Raw genomic sequence first — 18,515 nt, forward strand, 5'->3', positions numbered from 1 at the left:
TTTGCCCGCACTGCTCCCCTTGGGAGGCTGTTTCAGAACTTCACTTCTCTGATGGTTTCTGTTAAAAAACTTAATTGAGATCAGATCAGATGTGATCTTCCTAATAATCACGCATTTTATAGTGAAATTTTAAGTTTGACAGCTTTTTCCCCATAACTTTTGCTTGGAGAAAACAAAACTAAAATCTTTGACATATGCATAAATACGTTCTGACATAGGCATCATTACAGTGCTGCCAGTGTATGCCTTTAGCTGTGGGTACAGTAGGGGAAGTGTAAAATGAATCTGCTCACCAGGGGATAAATCAGTGTTTGTCACCATGATCAGATAATAAAAAGCAACCTTTGTTCCACCCCCAGGTTTCCTGAGAACTGCTCAAGTGCAGTTGAGGATTCGGCCCAATATGCATAGGGAATGGGGAAGGACTAAGGTCATGTGCAACTCACTGCAGCAGTTGGAATATCTGCTTCCATAATGCAAATCCTCAATGTGCACCAGAGAGCGCACGGAAACAGGCTGTTACAGGCATATGCCTGGGCATAGGCATGATATTTGCTGTTCTGGATTAGGTCCTTAGTTCACTGCTACAAGTGTACAGTCCCATTGAATCAAAAGAACTACTTTTGTGATTAAAGTTAAGCACACACACACAAGTTTGCAGAATTGGGGCCTAAATCAGTAAAGTATATTCATTAATATGCAGTACTAGAAAATGAAAATTAGCAGGATCGGGCTCATTTTCCCAAGAAAAAAATATAGCATAAAAGTAAAGCCACATGAGTTCTCTAATGTGAATGTTTGGATCTAAATTTCAAATTCACAACACTAATTTCTTTTTTTTTAGTCTCTTAGTGACTAATGTATTTGATAATTCTTTTAATATCAGCATAACACAGGTTGTAAATATTCAGAACCAGCATACTTACTCTGTGAGTGATCCCATTTACTTCAGTGCTCTGTGTGAGCGGAAGTTATGAAATCTAATCCTCATTGTTTCTATTTAATATTTTATTTTTTTCATAGGTGTTTATTTTTTCAGAAAGAATATACAAATAAATCTAGGAAAATACATCATGTCAAAGCAGCTGTTTTATCCTCATTAGCCTGGATAGAGTACATATATTTTTTTAAAGGACCCAGTCTTGCTTTGATTGAAGTCGATGCCAAAACTTTCTTTGACTTCAATGGGACCAGAAGCAACCTCTCTGATATTAATTTGTAAGAACACCCAGTTTTTTATTTCAGGTTGTAAGCCTCGTGGTATTCTTTGCCTCTTTCATTGTAGTCGCCCTCTTCAAATTTTATGCTGTTAGCCATATAGTTCATTACAACTTGCTACTAGATGCTGACAAGCTTCCTCAGTCCATCTTCTTAACAGAGATTTTTGTCTCAGTTATATGTGGATTCATTCAATGTAACTTCATGCAGCTGAAAGGGATATTGTGTCTGGCTTGACCATTCACTCATTAAGAAATTATTATAATTTAAATCCTAACAAAAGCTTGAACATACATATTAAAAACCCACCTGGTAGTCAGGATGTCTCCTTTGTGTCCTGTGTTTATATACTACCAACAGCTTGGCTATTGATGTTACAATGCCATTTCTAAGTATGTGGGTTATATTTGTTCAGATTAAAAGTTAATTAACTTTTTTTGGTTTAGCAAACTTGGAATATTTTTCCTAGTATTTTCATTATATTAATACTTGGCTCTGGAACACTTTTGCAGTATATTTTGTGAAGGAAGGAGCAAATCCTGACCTCACTGAAGTCAATAACAAAACTCCCCATTGACTTCAGTAGAATTTCTCCCCCTAAACCTAACTGTCGCCTGTTTGTACCGTTGTGATGCATGATGATATATAAAAAGATGGGGCTATTAACACATAGTAAAAATATGGTGTTAAAAATTGCCAAGCCGAGACATACTCAACCTCATTTCCACTCTGTTCTTGGCTAATCATTATAATTTGGTTACAAATGTGTGACTAAAATTGAGGGAATTAAGAGAGTAGAAAAATACTTTCCTTTTATATATTGTACTTTTGTATTTGATTAATCAAAAAATTGTCATAAATGAGACTTCATGTAACTTCCTGTTGAGCAGGGGTTTTTATGTATTCTCATTCAAACTCTCCCTATGTTTATCTGCCAATATACTTATTTTGGCAGATTGATGAAAAAACAGATCCTAAAGGCATGTAGACCTGAGAATAAAGTTTTTTTTTTGTCTAATTAAAGGCACAAAGTAATTACAAACAGAGCTGAATAAAATTTACTCAGTTGCTGCGGTTTGTGAGCATTTACAGTGCTTGGCAGCCATCGAGCTCTTAGGGGAGACTTGGTAAGGAATGTCTTGAATGGGTCTTGACATGCTGATTGGGCATGGGGTCATCTCTCCTAAGTGGAAACTGCTGAACCTCTTGCTGGCATTTGTAAACAGGGAAGTGCCAAGCAAGTAGTGTTCCCATAAAATAGACATTATTAGCTATTAGAAAAGAAAAAAAAAGCTTTAGTTTTTTTATTCTTCTCTTCTAAGATTGGTATTATTGAAATTCTGGCAAATGGCACTTTTATCCCTCTCCCCCTTTCTTTCTCTCTGTATTGACAGGGTAGAGACAGAAAGGTTTGTCGTGTACTTTGGGTAAGTGCAGCGAGCTGTGTCTTTGTCTTCAGTGAATCAACACTTTGTTTTGAAAGCGGTTGGGTTGGACAAGACTCTGTCCTCTTTATCATTTCTTTCTCTCCGAAAAAGTGTACCTTCTGCATCTCCTCAGGCAATGCATGTTTCCTTTGCAGTTTCGTTTGGTGACATGGGGTGCCAGCTTGAAAATGCTTCTTTATTTAGGGTCTGTGAATGATGGATGTTATGAATGCATGGCTCAGCGTTTGATGTTTCAGCATTTGATGAAACAGTGGATTAGTTGTTTAAAATCGCCACAAGTACAACTCGCCTCAGTTAAATCACTGAACTGAGTACAATTGACCAAAACAAGTGTTCTATAAATATCCTAAAACAACTTATGAACAGAGTTATTTTCTTCTTTAAATAACCTGCATATATTTTGTAGTACAACTTCTTCCACTGACACATCAATAATTTTCATAGTTAACCAACACAAACAAGTGACACCTATTGAATAATAAAGGACTCATTGTCCTGTATCTTTTGTTTAGAATGGCCTGTGATAGGTAATAATCAGGAACCAGGAGCATTATTCTTTAGTGATTTCCAGAATTGCCTTTGGGAATTTGTGATTCAGTAAATTCCAAATATTTGATAAATTTTGGTCCCAAGTGAAGGTTTATTTTCTTATTTTAATGTGAAATACAGATCAAGGGTGGGTAAGAGGTAGAACAAATGCAGACAATCATGTGCTGTACATAGATCCTAATTTTCATTGGAAACAAATAATCTGAAAGGATCCAATTATATGAAAGTATATGGACCTATATATTATCCAAATTCAAAAGGGCTTTTCAGTGCATCCTTCAATGCTAGCTTCTCTGGTGTCTTTTATGCCATCAGGCTTAAAGTGTTACCTGTAAAGAGTCTGATGTGAGGGGGAAAAAGTACAAGAAAGCTCAGTGGAGACAAGATGATTGATTTATTAGAGGACAGGCAATGTTTGTAACAGAAGAGGTCAGAATCACGTGTGGAAGCATAATTCTTCCTTCGGTTTCTTTGCACTTCATGGACCAACTTTTCCATTAGCTCTTATTAATATATATATATAACCACGAACTCCTCTGTTTTTACTTAAATATGTAGCATTGGATTCTGTAATCAGATCTGGCCTGTTTGTGCCACTAATAAAGTGCAAAGAGGCCAGTAACTGGTCACAAATTGCCTGCAGTGAAATCTCCCATCACAGGGAACACTCTGCTGGCACAAGCGTGCCAGTTCCCATCATGCATCAGTCACCACCTGTCTTGGAATAGGAGGTATGTCAGAAGTGGGCATGGCAGAGCAATGCTACCCTATGCCTGTGCTACACTGGTGTAGGGGCCATAAAGGATCTTTCACCCATGACAAAAGTTATAGCTGCTAGGAAGAAGCACAAACTCCTACTGGGTCCAGGGCTATCTCTAGGGTGACCAGACAGCAAGTGTGAAAAATCGGGACGGGGTGGGGGTTAATAGGAGCCTATATAAGAAAAAGACCCAAAAATCGGGACTGTCCCTCTAAAATCGGGACATCTGGTCACCCTAGCTATCTCCCTGATACCACCCCACACATCATGCACCAACCAGTGGTAAGCCATAGGGGAGAATCAAGTTAATAATATCAAGAGTCCAGTCCTACTCCCATTGAAGTCAATGGCAAAACTTGTATTAAGTTTAATGAGAGCAGGGTAGGGTCCCAAATGTGTGACTATTAAATTAAGTATGGCTATCTTGGTGATGTGGGAATATTTATTACACATGGAATAAAGTACAACATAGCACTAAATCTGATCTTTAAGTATTTATCTGTACAAACGTATTTTCATTTCTTTCTCTGAGTGTTCTGGGCACATGTGACCTTGTTAAATTCAGACCAACCAGCCACAATACACTCAACAAAAAGTGAAGATATTTTAGAAGCAAAAAAAACCCAAAACAAACAAACAAAAAAACCCAAATATAAAAATCAAACCAAAAACAAATACATGAAAACATTCTCATATAATTGTGATTTCTTTGTTTAATCAATGTCACCATTGCAGTTAATTATTGATACTCTTTCATGGTTGGGACATGCAAAACAAACCCATCTGAGTTTACCATTGCTCTGATACGTTTATATACTTTGCATAGTACTGTATTTGTTTTCCAAACAATACTGCCACTTCAAAATAGCTCTTTATCTTCCTTTCTCAGGGTCAGTGTGGAAAATGAGATCCTTAAAACTGGGTTTACTAGTTGTGAACTGATCATTATGGAAAATGATGATCCTGGGGGAGTATTTGAATTTTCTTCCTCTTCCAGAGGACCCTACACTATAAAAGTAAGTTTTCATGGTAGACACCTGACCTTAAGAGTATATTTGAGTACTGGGAAACTGCTTGATCTTCCATTCTCTTTTTAAAGGAAGGGGAGTCTGTTGAACTACAAATTGTCCGCTCCAAGGGGACACTTATCAAACAGTTTCTGCGCTACACTGTAGAGCCTAGAGACAGCAATGAGTTCTATGGAAACACAGGAATTCTGGAATTTAAGCCTGGTGAAAGGGAGATTGTAATTACTCTGCTAACAAGGATGGATGGGGTTCCAGAGGTAAAAGTATTTTTGTACACTTAAATTGTGTTCACAAATTCTGTGGTTTTAACAATTTTTTATGACAGATGCTTTAGCTTGTAAATGTTAGTGACATTTCCGATGGGTTTCTGTTGGTTCTTTTCAGTCTTTCTTTTCCTTATCAAGGGACACAGAAATAGAGAGAGACTGACTGAGCTATAAAACTATCACATATTGTGATCATGAAGGGAGGGGGGAGTGGCTCCCTTTGATGGACACCCAGCCAGCCAGTTAGCTGTAAAATCCCTCTTGGTCTGTTCTCTGCTTGCTTCACCAACTGTAATGGCCCCTTAACTTCGTGGCCATAAACGACTTCAAAAGGTGAAAATCCCAAACGCGGATGCGGTACAGCTCTGAAGGCAAAGAGCAACTGCTGCAACACTAGGTCCCAATCATTGGAGTGCTCATTCACAAATTTACGTATCATGGCCCCCAAAGTCCCATTAAACTCTTCCACTAGGCCATTTGTTTGATGGCGGTAAGGGGTGGCAACCAAGTGGTTTACCCTATGAGCTTCCCAAAGATGTTTCATGGTCCCTGCCAGGAAGTTAGTTCCCGAATCTGTAAGGATGTTGGAGGGCCAACCTACCCTGGCAAAAATGTCTGCCAATACCTTGATCACGCTTTTAGCCCTGGTGTTGCTTAGAGCTACTACTTCTGGCCATCGGGTGGCATGAAAGCCATCCATGAAAGTCAGTATGTACAGCTTTCCTCTGGGTATCTTCTTAGGGAAAGGACCCAAAATATCCACAGCTACATGCTGAAATGGAACCTCAATGATGGGGAGTGGCTGGAGAGGGGCCTTGACCTGGTCTTGGGTCTTTCCCACCCTCTGGCACACCTCACAAGACCGGACATAGGTTGAAATGTCCTTGCCCATTCCCTCCCAGTGGAATGACTTCCCCAAATGGTCCTTGGTCCTGTTCACTCCAGCATGGCCACTAGGGTGATCATGGGCTAAGCTCAAGTGCTTTTCCCTATACTTAGTTGGAACTACCAACTGTCTCTGAGGATGCCAGTCCTCCTTGTGCCTACCAGAAAGGGTCTCCTTGTATAAGAGTCCTCCTTCTATAACAAACCTGGACCTATTAGAAGAGCTGAGTGGTGGTGGGTCACTCCGTGCCACCGTCCAAGCTCCCTTGAGTCTCTCATCGGCTTCCTGCAAGCAGAGAACAGACCAAGAGGGATTTTACAGCTAATTGGCTGTCTGGGTGCCCATCAAAGGGAGCTACTCCCCCCACCTTCATGTTACACACATATACCTGAATTTTTTTTGCATGAGATTGTAGTAATTGGGGTCCTGTGCACTTTGCATGGGTATTAAAGTTTCTGTGACACTGGTTGAAAGGGTAGGGTTTGTCCTGCTGTTTTTGATCAAAGTTTCCTCTTCCTCCATTATTATACAGCATGCTGAAGTTCTGTTGTCCACCTGACTACGCCTTTCACACCAGAAGTAGCTGCATCTCAGCGATGCTGAGCATATAGTATTTGTAGAGCTTTGGATGAAAGGTGCCATGTACATGTTACATGATGGTGATGATGATTTGAAATGTTACCCTTATGCTTTCCTCTTTCTCCCCGACCCATTTGAAAGAAGAGCAACTTTTTTTTTCTAACCTAAAGTGCTGAGTAGGGAATTGGCAAATTAGGCTGATATTTGGGTTTGAATGATGATCAGGTTTTGGTCCTAATATTGAACATAAGAACGGCCATACTGGGTGAGACCAAAAGTTCATCTATCCCAGTATCCTGTCTTCCGACAGTGGCCAATGCCAGGTGCCCCAGAGGGAATGAACAGAACAGGTAATCATCAAGTGATCCATTCCCTGTCATTCATTCCCAGCTTCTGGCAAACAGAGGCTAGGGACTCCATCCCTGCCCATCTTGGCTAATAGCCATTGATGGACCTATCCTCCATGAATTTATCTAGTTCTTTTTTGAACCCTGTTATAGTCTTGGCCTTCACAACATCTTCTGGCAAAGAATTCCACAGGTTGACTGAGCGTTGTGTGAAGAAATACTTCCTTTTGTTTGTTTTAAACCTGCTGCCTATTAATTTCATTTGGTGACCTCTAGTTCTTGTGTTATGAGGAGGAGTAAATAACACTTCCTTATTTACTTTCTCCACACCAGTCATGATTTTATAGACCTCAATCATATGCCCCCTTAGTCGTCTCTTTTCCAAGCTGAAAAGTCCCAGTCTTATTAATTTCTCCTCATACGGCAGCCGTTCCGTATCCCTAATCATTTTTGTTGCCCTTTTCTGAACCTTTTCCAATTCCAATCAATTTTTTGAGATGGGGTGACCGCATCTGCACACAGTATTCAAGATGTGGGCATACCATGGATTTATATAGAGGCAGTATGATATTTTCTGTCTTATTATCTATCCCTTTCTTAATGTTTCCCAACATTCTGTTCTCTTTTTTGACTGCCACGTACATTGAATGGATGTTTTCGGAGAATTATCCACAATGTCTCCAAGATCTCTTTCTTGAGTGATAACAGCCAATTTAGACCCCAGTCACCCAGTTTTGAGAGATCCTTTTGTAGTTCTTCGCAGTCTGCTTGGGACTTAACTATCCTGAGTAGTTTTGTATCATCTGCAAATTTTGCCATCTCATTGTTTACCCCTTTTTCCAGATGATTTATTGAGATGACATCTGGGTCCCTGAATCCAAATATCACCTCCTCCCCACAGAAACTGGGTTTACAGTGGCAACTCCCTTTCTCCAAAAGACTATAGGACTTCCTTTACCTAAAATGTCACCTGGGGAGGTATCCAGATGGCCTGCAACACCTCATTCTCCAGTGCATTGGGTCAGGAGCAGGTGGCTTTCCCCTCTTTCTGGGATCATCAAAGGTTGTTGGGCAACTGCTTCCCCTCATTTTCAACTCTCCTGTTGTTAGCTTGCTGGGGGATAAAATTGAAACCAGCTGCCTTGCTAACTAGTTTGGTGGCAACAAGGCAAATATTTGTAAGGTGATTAGTACCTGGATGATCCTTGAGTACAATTCTGTGGACACAAATGCATGAATGTTTGATCATTTTTACAAATGTGGTATTTTGTTCTTTTATGCCTAGTAATGAATGAAGATCTTAATTATGTACTTGCCCTAGAAGTAGGTTCTTTAGATCCATGCTATTTACTCATATTTCCATAAATGAATAGCTGATGGAATATTGCCACATAATCATTTCATACCTTTGTACACTGTGATGTAGTACGTGTGATGTGCTAAGTGACCTTATTACATCATATAAGCTGTTGACATTCCCTACTTTCAGGGATGGAAATGGGGTGCTGCTCATTATGCAGAAGTTAGCACAGGAAACACATGCTCATTGATTTGCTTTTTAAAGCTGTAACTTTTCTTGCCAGGTTGGTAATGGTGGACTGTGGTCCATTATTTTCATGCTGTGAATGTTATGAGTCTATATGATTTTTTTGACTTAGTTTTCCTATTCTAGCTGGATGAATTCTATTCTGTGGTACTCAGTAGCCACAGTGAACTGCCAAGCAAGTTGGGAACTGCCACAAGGGTTAATATAACCATTCTGAAGAATGATGATCCACATGGAGTAATTCAGTTCCTCCCTGATGAACTAGCTGTATCAATAAATGAAAGTAAAGGAGAAGCAGTCTATGCTGGTAATTCCTGTTTTGTTCAAGCTATTATAGTTTAACTCATACTAACACCCTTAAAACCATGAGGTTATAGGAACAGCGATTGTTTTCCCAGTCAAAGAGATCACTTATTGTTGTGCTGAAGGAGGCTTCTGTTACATCTATCTGCCTATACTAAACATAGATTTTTTTTGCTTTCTTTCGATCTTTTCACTGTGAGACTTGTGATCTTGATCTTTTATTCTTTTGTTTTCTGCATCTGCTTAAAGTGCGGTGGTCTAGCTGTGCAGATCCTGGAAACAGGTTGAGCAGATTCATATCTCTACGTTTAGGGCTCAATTCTGCAAGTTGCTAAGAAGTACTTCCTGCAAGGGTCTGACTGGCATCAAGTTCCAATGATGTCACAAGAACTGAGGGTGCTCAGCATTTTGCAGAATATGGCCAGTATTTTGCAGATAAGGTTTTATTTCACCAGGAGTGGCATATCATTTGGCTGCCTGGCTCTTCAGTAGTTTCCAATTATATCCAAATTGGAAATGCCTCCATGTACCTATTTCTTATATCCATGTGACATTTTTTATGTCTTTTATGTAGTTGTGTTTTCAACGGTTCTACCAAAAAGGAATCCCAGAATGATTAGTTCCCCACCTCTTCTTTTTCATTGAATTGGCTTTGTCAATCTGCCTCTCTTTAATTTTTATTGTTTTGTGGATGCACACTTATCATATTGGATGTTTGCATTTCACAGCTGCTTACAGAATTGTAAGAAACCAAGGAAACTATGGAAATGTCAGTGTGTCTTGGGTTGTTGAACCAGTCTCTACCAATGACATCTACCCAGTGCAAGGGACAGTTTTCTTTGGAAACCAGGAGTTTTCAAAAACGATCACCATTTACTCATTGCCAGATGAGGTAAATATTTTAGACAAATATAGTTTGTTACTTTACTTTAGTGTGAGAACATTGAGAGACCTGTGCTATGACTTTAAACCTTACAAAGCAGTAATTTTTGTTTTAAAAGAAGCTATTTAAAAGAACAGGTGCATAGAAGAGGAAATCAAAATCCTCAAACAGCATGGAGCTAGACCATAACAGAGTCACAGAAGATGAACATACCCTTAAACAAAAAATACCAGTATAGTGAAATTGAAAGTTACAAGAGGCTGTTTGGGTCCTTAAAAAACAGATGTCCAGCCCTAGGGAAGCCAATGAAAGAAACAAATTATAGATGTTGACCTCTCGAGGTCCCTTCCAGTCCTAGAATCTATGAATCTATGTATAGTAGAATATATAAGATAGAAATCAGGAGGGTTAAGAGGGAATTTGAATAGTAAGTAGCACATAGCCAGAGAGACACAAAGCAACATGAAATTCTTTTAAGAGTATTGGAAGCAGGAAACTGAAAGAGAATTTTAGGGTCTGCTGGACTACAAAGGAAATAAAGGGAACAATTAAGGAGAAAAAGTAGGATATTTCAGAGAAGCTAAATTACTTCTCTGTATCAGTATTCACCAGGGAGGAAACTAGAAATCTATCCCAGACCTACTCTTTTCAAATAATAGTTAGAGTGAGGCATTAAGACCATAGTTCAGCAAAGTACTTAAGTATGGATTTAAGTCCCATTAACTGCATTGAGATTTAAACATAGGTTTGAGTGCTTTCCTGATTTCGGGCTCCAAAGCTGCAGACCTGTGGTGATCTCTGGTCCCTTTCTGTACAAGCATATGGATAATACACATATCTAAGGATGAGTGAATCAGGACTGGCCCTTAGAGCTTCCTCTGCTTTTGATTATCTCATTTTAATTTCTTTCTGTTTGCATGAAACAGATTTACTTCATATTTCCTCTTCCTTTAGCTACCTGAAGAAATGGAAGTGTTCACCATCAGCCTCGTCAATACCACTGGGGGAGCCAGAGTTGGAAACACAAGCAGTGCAGTTTTACAAATCACAAGGAACGATGACCCCATATACTTTTCAGGTTAGATCCCATTCCTTTGGAAGTGCAGTTACAAATACATTTACTAATGTTAGTGTTCTTATTATTGATACAAGATAAATGTTAAAGGTGAAATCCTGGTCCCATTGAAGCCAATATCAAAACTCCCATTGATTTGAATGGAACCAGGATTTCACCCAAGTGCTTTATATTTTGATAAAGTTTTTGCTAGCTTTCTTCCCCAGGATGCTTTTTTTTGGTCTGTTTCTTTTTGATTTAGCCAGAGGCTTTTCTTCATGTGTCTCACTGTTCCATTTTGCTGACGTGGGGCATTTCTGATGGTGGCCAGGTCAATATCCTCTCATGCTGAAAATGTTTCCTCAAACTTTTCCAGATTTTTCTTTTGTCTCCCTGAGGAATCGTTCTGCAGTTTAACTTTGTAGGATTAAACAGTGATGTCTAGCATAGGAAGCTGATGGTTTGAAGGATGCTGCTGAATTTGTAATTTATCTATTTCAGATCCTGTTGTTGTGAAGGTTCAAGAAGGAGATTTTGCTCACTTTACAGTCCTAAGGAATGGATCTGCTGATGTAGCCATTACCGTCTTATATGCCACAGTTGATGGAGGAGCCACAGTTGAAGACGGAGATTTCATTTCCAGTGGAAGGAGTGAAGCTCTTGTGTTTGATGTTGGGGAAAGAGAACACAAAATATCAGTATTTATTAGTGAAGATGATACCCCTGAAACAGATGAAACTTTTTACATCATCCTCTTTAATTCTACAGGTGAAAATACTTACTTGCTTTAAATACAGTAGTTGTTGCCTCTCTCATTTTGTTTTTGCTGAAATCCCATATCTTATAAAGAGTTGATAAAATAGTACATTCTCATTGCTGAGTTTCACAATAGGAAAATGACTGTCAACAGATCTGTAAAGTGAACATGAACAGTGTATATTGGATTTATGCCTATATTCTCTCTTGTATTGAATTGCTTGATTGAAGGCTCGCAAACCAGCTAATATTGTTAATGTCATTTCTGCAGAAACCCGTATGCTGTAATTCTCAATGGTTTTTTTAAGCCTTTAAAGTTAACATTTGGAAAATCAGAAATGCCATTGAACTGGCCACCAAAACATTGTGTTAAAATTTTTCTTTATTGTAGAAATTTATATAAATGAGGATTTTTCTGAAATCATGAGCTGCAATGGTGCCAGGCATAAGAAATAATAATAAGACTTAAAAAAACCCCTGGAATTCTTGGCAAGATAAAATGGTTTGAAATTGATTATTCCTTTCATTGATATTCCTTGTGCACTCATTTCAGATAAAAATGCTTATATGTTTTAAAAAATTCCCATTGCACCATCTGTTCTAAAAAGAAGATGATGTTGTGGGAATCTTCATTCACAAACAAAGAAAGAAAAATATGCCACAACTTCTGAAGTACTATAAGTGATTCTGGAGGCAGGGAGTTAAAGCTTGACAGAACATGGAATTTATAAGTAAATACGATGTTTCTGTGTTTATTCCTGATGGAAAAATACTGTGTTTTGTTTCTATGAAATATTACACATATTGGCCTTGATTCTGAAAGGCACAATAAGACTTCCACTCCAGTGGAAGTGTGGGAGGACTCTTTAGAAGGTGTGAATAAAATTAAGTACCAAGCATAGTAGAAGTTAGTCTGAAGTCTCTTAATTGTTTGGTTACAGGGTGGAAAAAAAGGGAGGAAATGGACAGAATATGTACATGCCTGGGGATGGGTGAGAATGAGTGGGATTCTTGGCATGTAAATGAGACACAGCCTCACACTCCTCTTTTTGGCATTAGTCCTGCTATTAGCCAGGAATAACTTGGCAGTCAAGTACTAGTGTTCTCCCTAGTTCAGGGCCAGGCTCCCCTACCTGGCTCATTACTTTTATCTCGCACTTGTACACACAACACTTTACACTTGCACTGTGCAGGATAAAGCCCATTGTAATTTATTACCTCTGTATTTCCTATTACACTAAAATATCTCAAATATTGCTTATATGGGTAAAGAGTTGAACCTTTAATTTTTTTGTCTGTATGCATGAAAATAGTTGGATGAGAAAACAACTCCATTGATAATCACATTACATTAGCTTTTCGCTTTTTATATGAAACCATATAAATCTTTGGCTTTTAGGTGACACTGTAGTCTACAGGGCTGGGATGGCTACCGTTGTCATTGAAGCGAATGATGACCCGAATGGCATTTTCTCTTTGGAACCTGTTGACAAGTCGGTGGAAGAAGGCAAGACTAATGTTTTTTTGTAAGTAGTATTTAAAAGAATACCTTCCAAGAAATACTTTGTGATGCTTCACTGAAAGTATTTCAGTCTAAGTCACATACCAAGTTTGCATGTACAATAGTTACATAAAGGGGACTTTTGAATTAAACAAAATCTGAATAAAAATAAATTAGAATATTTAGGGGAACAAATATTATGTTATAAAGTATGTTTATATAACAAAAATGCATGCAGAAACCACTCAGACATTTGATAGATGAAGTGTGTATGTCAGTAACCATGATATGGTTGACTGATGATATATTTTTCATGTACTGAAGATATGAAATAGCTGAATGATCAAGCAGACATGACCTAGAATAATAAAGTAAACACTAAAGAACCCAACAACCCTTCCCCCTAACCCAGTGATTCTCAAACTGGGGTCACCGCTTGTGTAGGGAAAGCCCCTGGAGGGCCGGGCCGGTTTGTTTACCTGCCCCATCCGCAGGTCCGTCTGATCACGGCTCCCAATGGCTGCGGTTCGCTGCTCTGGGCTAATGGGGGCTGCTGGAAGCGTTGCGGGCCGAGAGACATACTGGCCACCGCTTCCAGCAGCTCCCATTGGCCTGCAGCAGCGAACTGTGGCCAGTGGGAGCCGTGATTGGCCGGACCTGCAGACGGGGCAGGTAAACAAACCGGCCCGGCCCGCCAGGGGCTTTCCCTACACAAGTGGCGACCCCAGGTTGAGAAACACTGCCCTAACCCAACAGTATTTCATTGTGCAACTGATGCTGATGTCATGGGGAGTTACCTAGCTGATTCCCTGCATCTTGCTTTCAAAAGTTACCCCCCATTTTTTGTTTTGTTTTACCTGCCTCTTACAGGATGACATTGCCCTTCAGATAGGACACCCTTTAGGCTGAAAGCATCCTCTCCTGAGTTGACAATAAAACCCATTACTCTTGTACCCACACAAGGGATGTATGTATCCAGAAGCATCAGGGGTTTGCTTAAGAAGTTATCCTGCTAATTAGCTCAGTATGAGGTATATAAGCTGCTGATGTCCCCCAAGAATAAAACTGGCAGGTCTTAGAGATCAATCAAAGAGGTTATACTAAGGGCTCCAGCCTAAGTATCTGGAAAGGAGATTTTTTTCATACTACTTTTTGTTTTCTTAGACTTGATCCATTTTTTGACAGAAGCACGTGGCTGGGACCCTCAGTGGAAAGTTGCTTTGTTAAAGGCCTAATAAATATAGCATCCCAGGAAAGGGCAACACTTGGATATTAAGCAGCCTGGTGTTTGGAATTCTTTTATGCTGGGGGAACCTTGCATCTGTTCTGATTATCTCCTCTTTGTAATCCTATTTGCAGAATGAGTGGGCTGGATTTGGCCATGTGTGAGAAAGTTGATTTAAATTAAGGGTATGTCTACACTACGGGATTAATCCGAATTTATATAATTCGAATTTGGAAAACAGGTTGTATAAATTCGAAATGTATGCGGCCACACTAAGCACATTAATTCGGCGGTGTGCGTCCAAGTACCGGGGCTATCGTCGATTTCTGCAGCGTTGCACTGTGGGTAGCTATCCCATAGCTATCCCATAGTTCCCGCAGTCTCCCGCGCCCATTGGAATTCTGGGTTGAGATCCCAGTGCCTGATGGGACAAAAAACATCGTCGCAGGTGGTTCTGGGTACAGCCTCACCTCCTCCCTCCCTCCCTCCCTGCATGAAAGCAATGGACGGCAGACAACCATTTCGCGCCTTTTTTCCTGGGTGGGTGGGTGAACACTGCAGACTCCATACCATGGCAAGCATGGAGCCCGCTCAGCTCAAGACAGCAGTCATGAACATTGTAAACACCTCGCGCGTTCTCGTGGAGTTTATGCTGAACCAGGACCAGAAAAACGAGGCGAGGAGGCAGCGGCGGCGGCAGCGCAGCGACAAGCATGATGAGGACATGGACATGGACATGGACACGGATACAGAATTCTGTGAAACCACGGGCCCCGGTGCTTTGGAGATCATGTTGTTAATGGGGCAGATTCTATCCATGGAACGCCGATTCTGGGCATGGGAAACAAGCACAGACTGGTGGGACCGCATAGTGTTGCAGGTGTGGGATGATTCCCAGTGGCTGCGGAACTTTTGCATGCGTAAGGGCACTTTCATGGAACTTTGTGACTTGCTGTCCCCTGCCCTGAAACGCCAGAATACCAAGATGAGAGCAGCCCTCACAGTTGAGAAGCGCGTGGCGATAGCCCTGTGGAAGCTTGCAACGCCAGACAGCTACCGGTCAGTCGGGAATCAATTTGGAGTGGGCAAATCTACTGTGGGGGCTGCTGTGATGCAAGTAGCCAAAGCAATCACTCAGGTGCTGCTACGAAAGTTAGTGACTCTGGGAAATGTGCAGGCCATAGTGGATGGTTTTGCTGCAATGGGATTCCCTAACTGTGGTGGGGCGATAGACGGAACCCATATCCCTATCTTGGCACCGGAGCACCAAGCCACCGAGTACATAAACCGTAAGGGGTACTTTTCAATGGTGCTGCAAGCACTTGTGGATCACAAGGGACGTTTAACGAACATCAACGCGGGCTGGGCGGGAAGGGTTCATGACGCTCGCGTCTTCAGGAACAATACTCTGTTTAAAGGGCTGCAGCAAGGGACTTACTTTCCGGACCAGAAAATAACCGTTGGGGATGTTGAAATGCCAATAGTTATTCTTGGGGACCCAGCCTACCCCTTAATGCCATGGCTCATGAAGCCATACACAGGCAGCCTGGACAGGAGTCAGGAGCTGTTTAACTACAGGCTAAGGAAGTGCAGAATGGTGGTAGAATGTGCATTTGGCCGTTTAAAAGGTCGCTAGCGATCATTATTGACTCGCTCTGACCTCAGCCAAAGAAATCTCCCCATTGTTATTTCTGCTTGCTGCGTGCTCCACAATCTCTGTGAAAGTAAGGGGGAGACCTTTATGGCGGGGTGAGAGGCTGAGGCAAATCGCCTGGCTGCTGATTACGCACAGCCAGACACCAGGGCGATTAGAAGAGCACACCAGGAAGCGCTGTGCATCAGAGAAGCTTTGAAAACCAGTTTCATGACTGGCCAGGCTACAGTGTGAAATATCTGTTTGTTTCTCCTGCATGAAAACCCGCCCCCTTTATTGACTCATTTTCTGTAAGGAACCCACCCTCCCCCTTCCCCCAGCTTTCTTTCAAACCAAATAAAGTCACTATCATTTAAAAATCATTTATTCTTTATTAATAGATTAGAAAAAGACGGAGGGAACCCGGGTGGGATTTGGGAGGAGGATCGGTGGGAAGGAAAAGGCCACTAAAAAAAGGTTAAAAAAATGACAGCCTTTTGCTTGGGCTGTCTACTGGGGTGGAATGGGAAGGTGTACGGAGCCTCCCCCCCCCCCCCCCCGCGTTCTTACACGTCTGGGAGAGGAGGATACGGAACATGGGGAGGGGGGAGGGTGGAACAGGGGCTGTAGCAGCAATCTGTTTTCCTGCAGCCGTTCCTGAAGCTCCACCAGACGCCGGAGCATGTCTGTTTGCTCACGCAGTAGCCCCAGCGTTGCATCCTGCCTCCTCTGATCTTCCTGCCGCCACCTCTCATCTCGAGCGTCTCTCCTCTCTTCACGTTGGTCCCTCCTGTCCTCACGTTGGTCCCTCCTGTCCTCACGTTCACTGGCTTCTTTCCTATACTTTGAAACCGTTTCCTTCCACTCATTCAGATGAGCTCTGTCACTGCGGCTGGATTCCATAATTTCAGAAAACATCTCGTCTCGCGTTCTCTTCTTACGACGCCTTATCTGTGATAGCCTTCGGGATGGAGGAGGGAGGCTTGAGGAATTTGCAGCTGCTGTAGGGAGGGGAAAAAAGAGAGAATTGTTTAAAAAGATACATTTTGCAGAACAATGCTTATACTCTTTCACGGTGACCAACACTATTCACATTACATGGCACGTGTGATTTCTGTGCAAGGTCGCATTTTGCCTCTTAATGCTGAGTGCCTGTGGCTTTGCTGCTAGAGATCACAGGTCCGGGCAACAGAATTCGGCTTGCATGCGGCCATGGTAAGCCATTGTCTTACAGCTTCTGCGCCCTCCTTTCCCACATACCAAGCATAGCCTGTAGAGTGCTGCAGTTTTTCTGTTAACATTCAGCAGCAGCAGAAAACAAACTAACCACCCCCCCCCCCCCGCCATGAATTCTCTGGGATGATCGCTGTACCCCTCCCCCCACCGCGTGGCTGGTATCAGGGAAGATCCCTGCAGGAACCAAACTAACCACCCCCCCCCCCCGCCGCCCGTGAGGGTGGGGGGAAGCAGAGCACACCAGTTTTTGATGAGGCTCTGTTTAGCTAGCCCATTGTCAATGTGTTAATTATATTACTGGTGCACTTAGTTGATGATGGCACTATGAGAAGCTGCTTTGCTTTCTTTCATTTGTGGTGTTGTGCAGTGCCTTTTAGTAAAATATGTTGTCACCAGGTAAATATGTAAAAGAGCCAAATTCTCTTTTCAGGTGCACCAGTGTAAACCTGGAGTAACTCTTGATTTCAGTGGTGATAACACCAGTTTAACAGGGCAGAATTAGCATGGGGTGACTGAATGTGGGGAAAAATATTTTGATGAATAAAATTACAGTCATCCAGCTACTTTCCATTGCCACATGTATATTCTTTTTAAATAGAAACCCCCGCCTTCTGCATCTGATGCATGAAAAATACAGTTTACACAGGTCACTATCTTGAAGAAGTCATAATCTAAATAAAATTGATGAAAGAGGCAGAAGGGTGGGAGTAGATAAAATTGTGGCCCATCAGACAAGGTTGGGCTTGGGTTGTAAGGAGGGATTTGATTTTTGGAGGTCACTTGGTACACATGTAATAGAACTCTGTTCCAAACATAGAAGGCAGCATGAAAAAGTCTTTTAAAAAGATTAAATATAATACAGTGGCCTACTCCATGTGGCACAACTCCATCCAGTATCTTGCCCCAGTGACTGTGTAACCTACAGCATTCTGCATTAGCTCAGGTGGTAGAGGCCTGTGTTTTGGAGCTGTGGATCCTGGGTTCAGACTGTACTGACTATCATGGTGTTTATATATCTTCAGCTGAGATTTGTGGTGTATGCACATGTGGGTCTTATCAAATTAGAACTAACTCACATGTTGGTGAGAAACTAGACCTCAAAAACCGGTTACACAGAATGGGTGAGAACAGTGAATTTGGTTGCTTCTTATAGGCTTGGAACTGTCAGATTTATGAGATACAGAGCTCCTTTCTATACTTAGATATGCAATGCAAGTGCATGTTTCCATGCAACTTAAAAGTACTGCACTGCAGGCACTCTTATAGGCCATACTAGATATTTTTGGAAGGTATGTAA

At 41.3% G+C, this 18,515-nt stretch overlaps 1 protein-coding gene across 9 annotated transcripts in view; it reads left to right on the top strand.

The window, feature by feature from the left end:
* ADGRV1 (adhesion G protein-coupled receptor V1) overlaps positions 1–18,515 on the top strand; it is a 443,810-nt gene that overhangs the window by 43,026 nt on the left and 382,269 nt on the right. For 7 of the 9 annotated variants that reach the window (XR_010602227.1, XR_508681.3, XR_010602226.1 and 4 more), the window contains exons 12-19: positions 2,613–2,645; positions 4,865–4,991; positions 5,075–5,260; positions 8,754–8,934; positions 9,659–9,822; positions 10,768–10,891; positions 11,369–11,635; positions 13,023–13,149. Coding sequence is in view for 6 of the 9 variants with exons in the window: in XM_024104505.3 (XP_023960273.3) it covers positions 2,613–2,645; positions 4,865–4,991; positions 5,075–5,260; positions 8,754–8,934; positions 9,659–9,822; positions 10,768–10,891; positions 11,369–11,635; positions 13,023–13,149 (1,209 nt within the window). In the remaining 3 variants the exon portion in view is untranslated. The remainder of the gene's footprint in view (positions 1–2,612; positions 2,646–4,864; positions 4,992–5,074; positions 5,261–8,753; positions 8,935–9,658; positions 9,823–10,767; positions 10,892–11,368; positions 11,636–13,022; positions 13,150–18,515) is intronic. The other 2 variants (XM_008167449.3, XM_008167451.3) reach the window with 1 other exon arrangement.

This window comes from Chrysemys picta, chromosome 6 (genome assembly GCF_011386835.1).
Source record: "Chrysemys picta bellii isolate R12L10 chromosome 6, ASM1138683v2, whole genome shotgun sequence".
NCBI lineage: Eukaryota > Metazoa > Chordata > Testudines > Emydidae > Chrysemys > Chrysemys picta.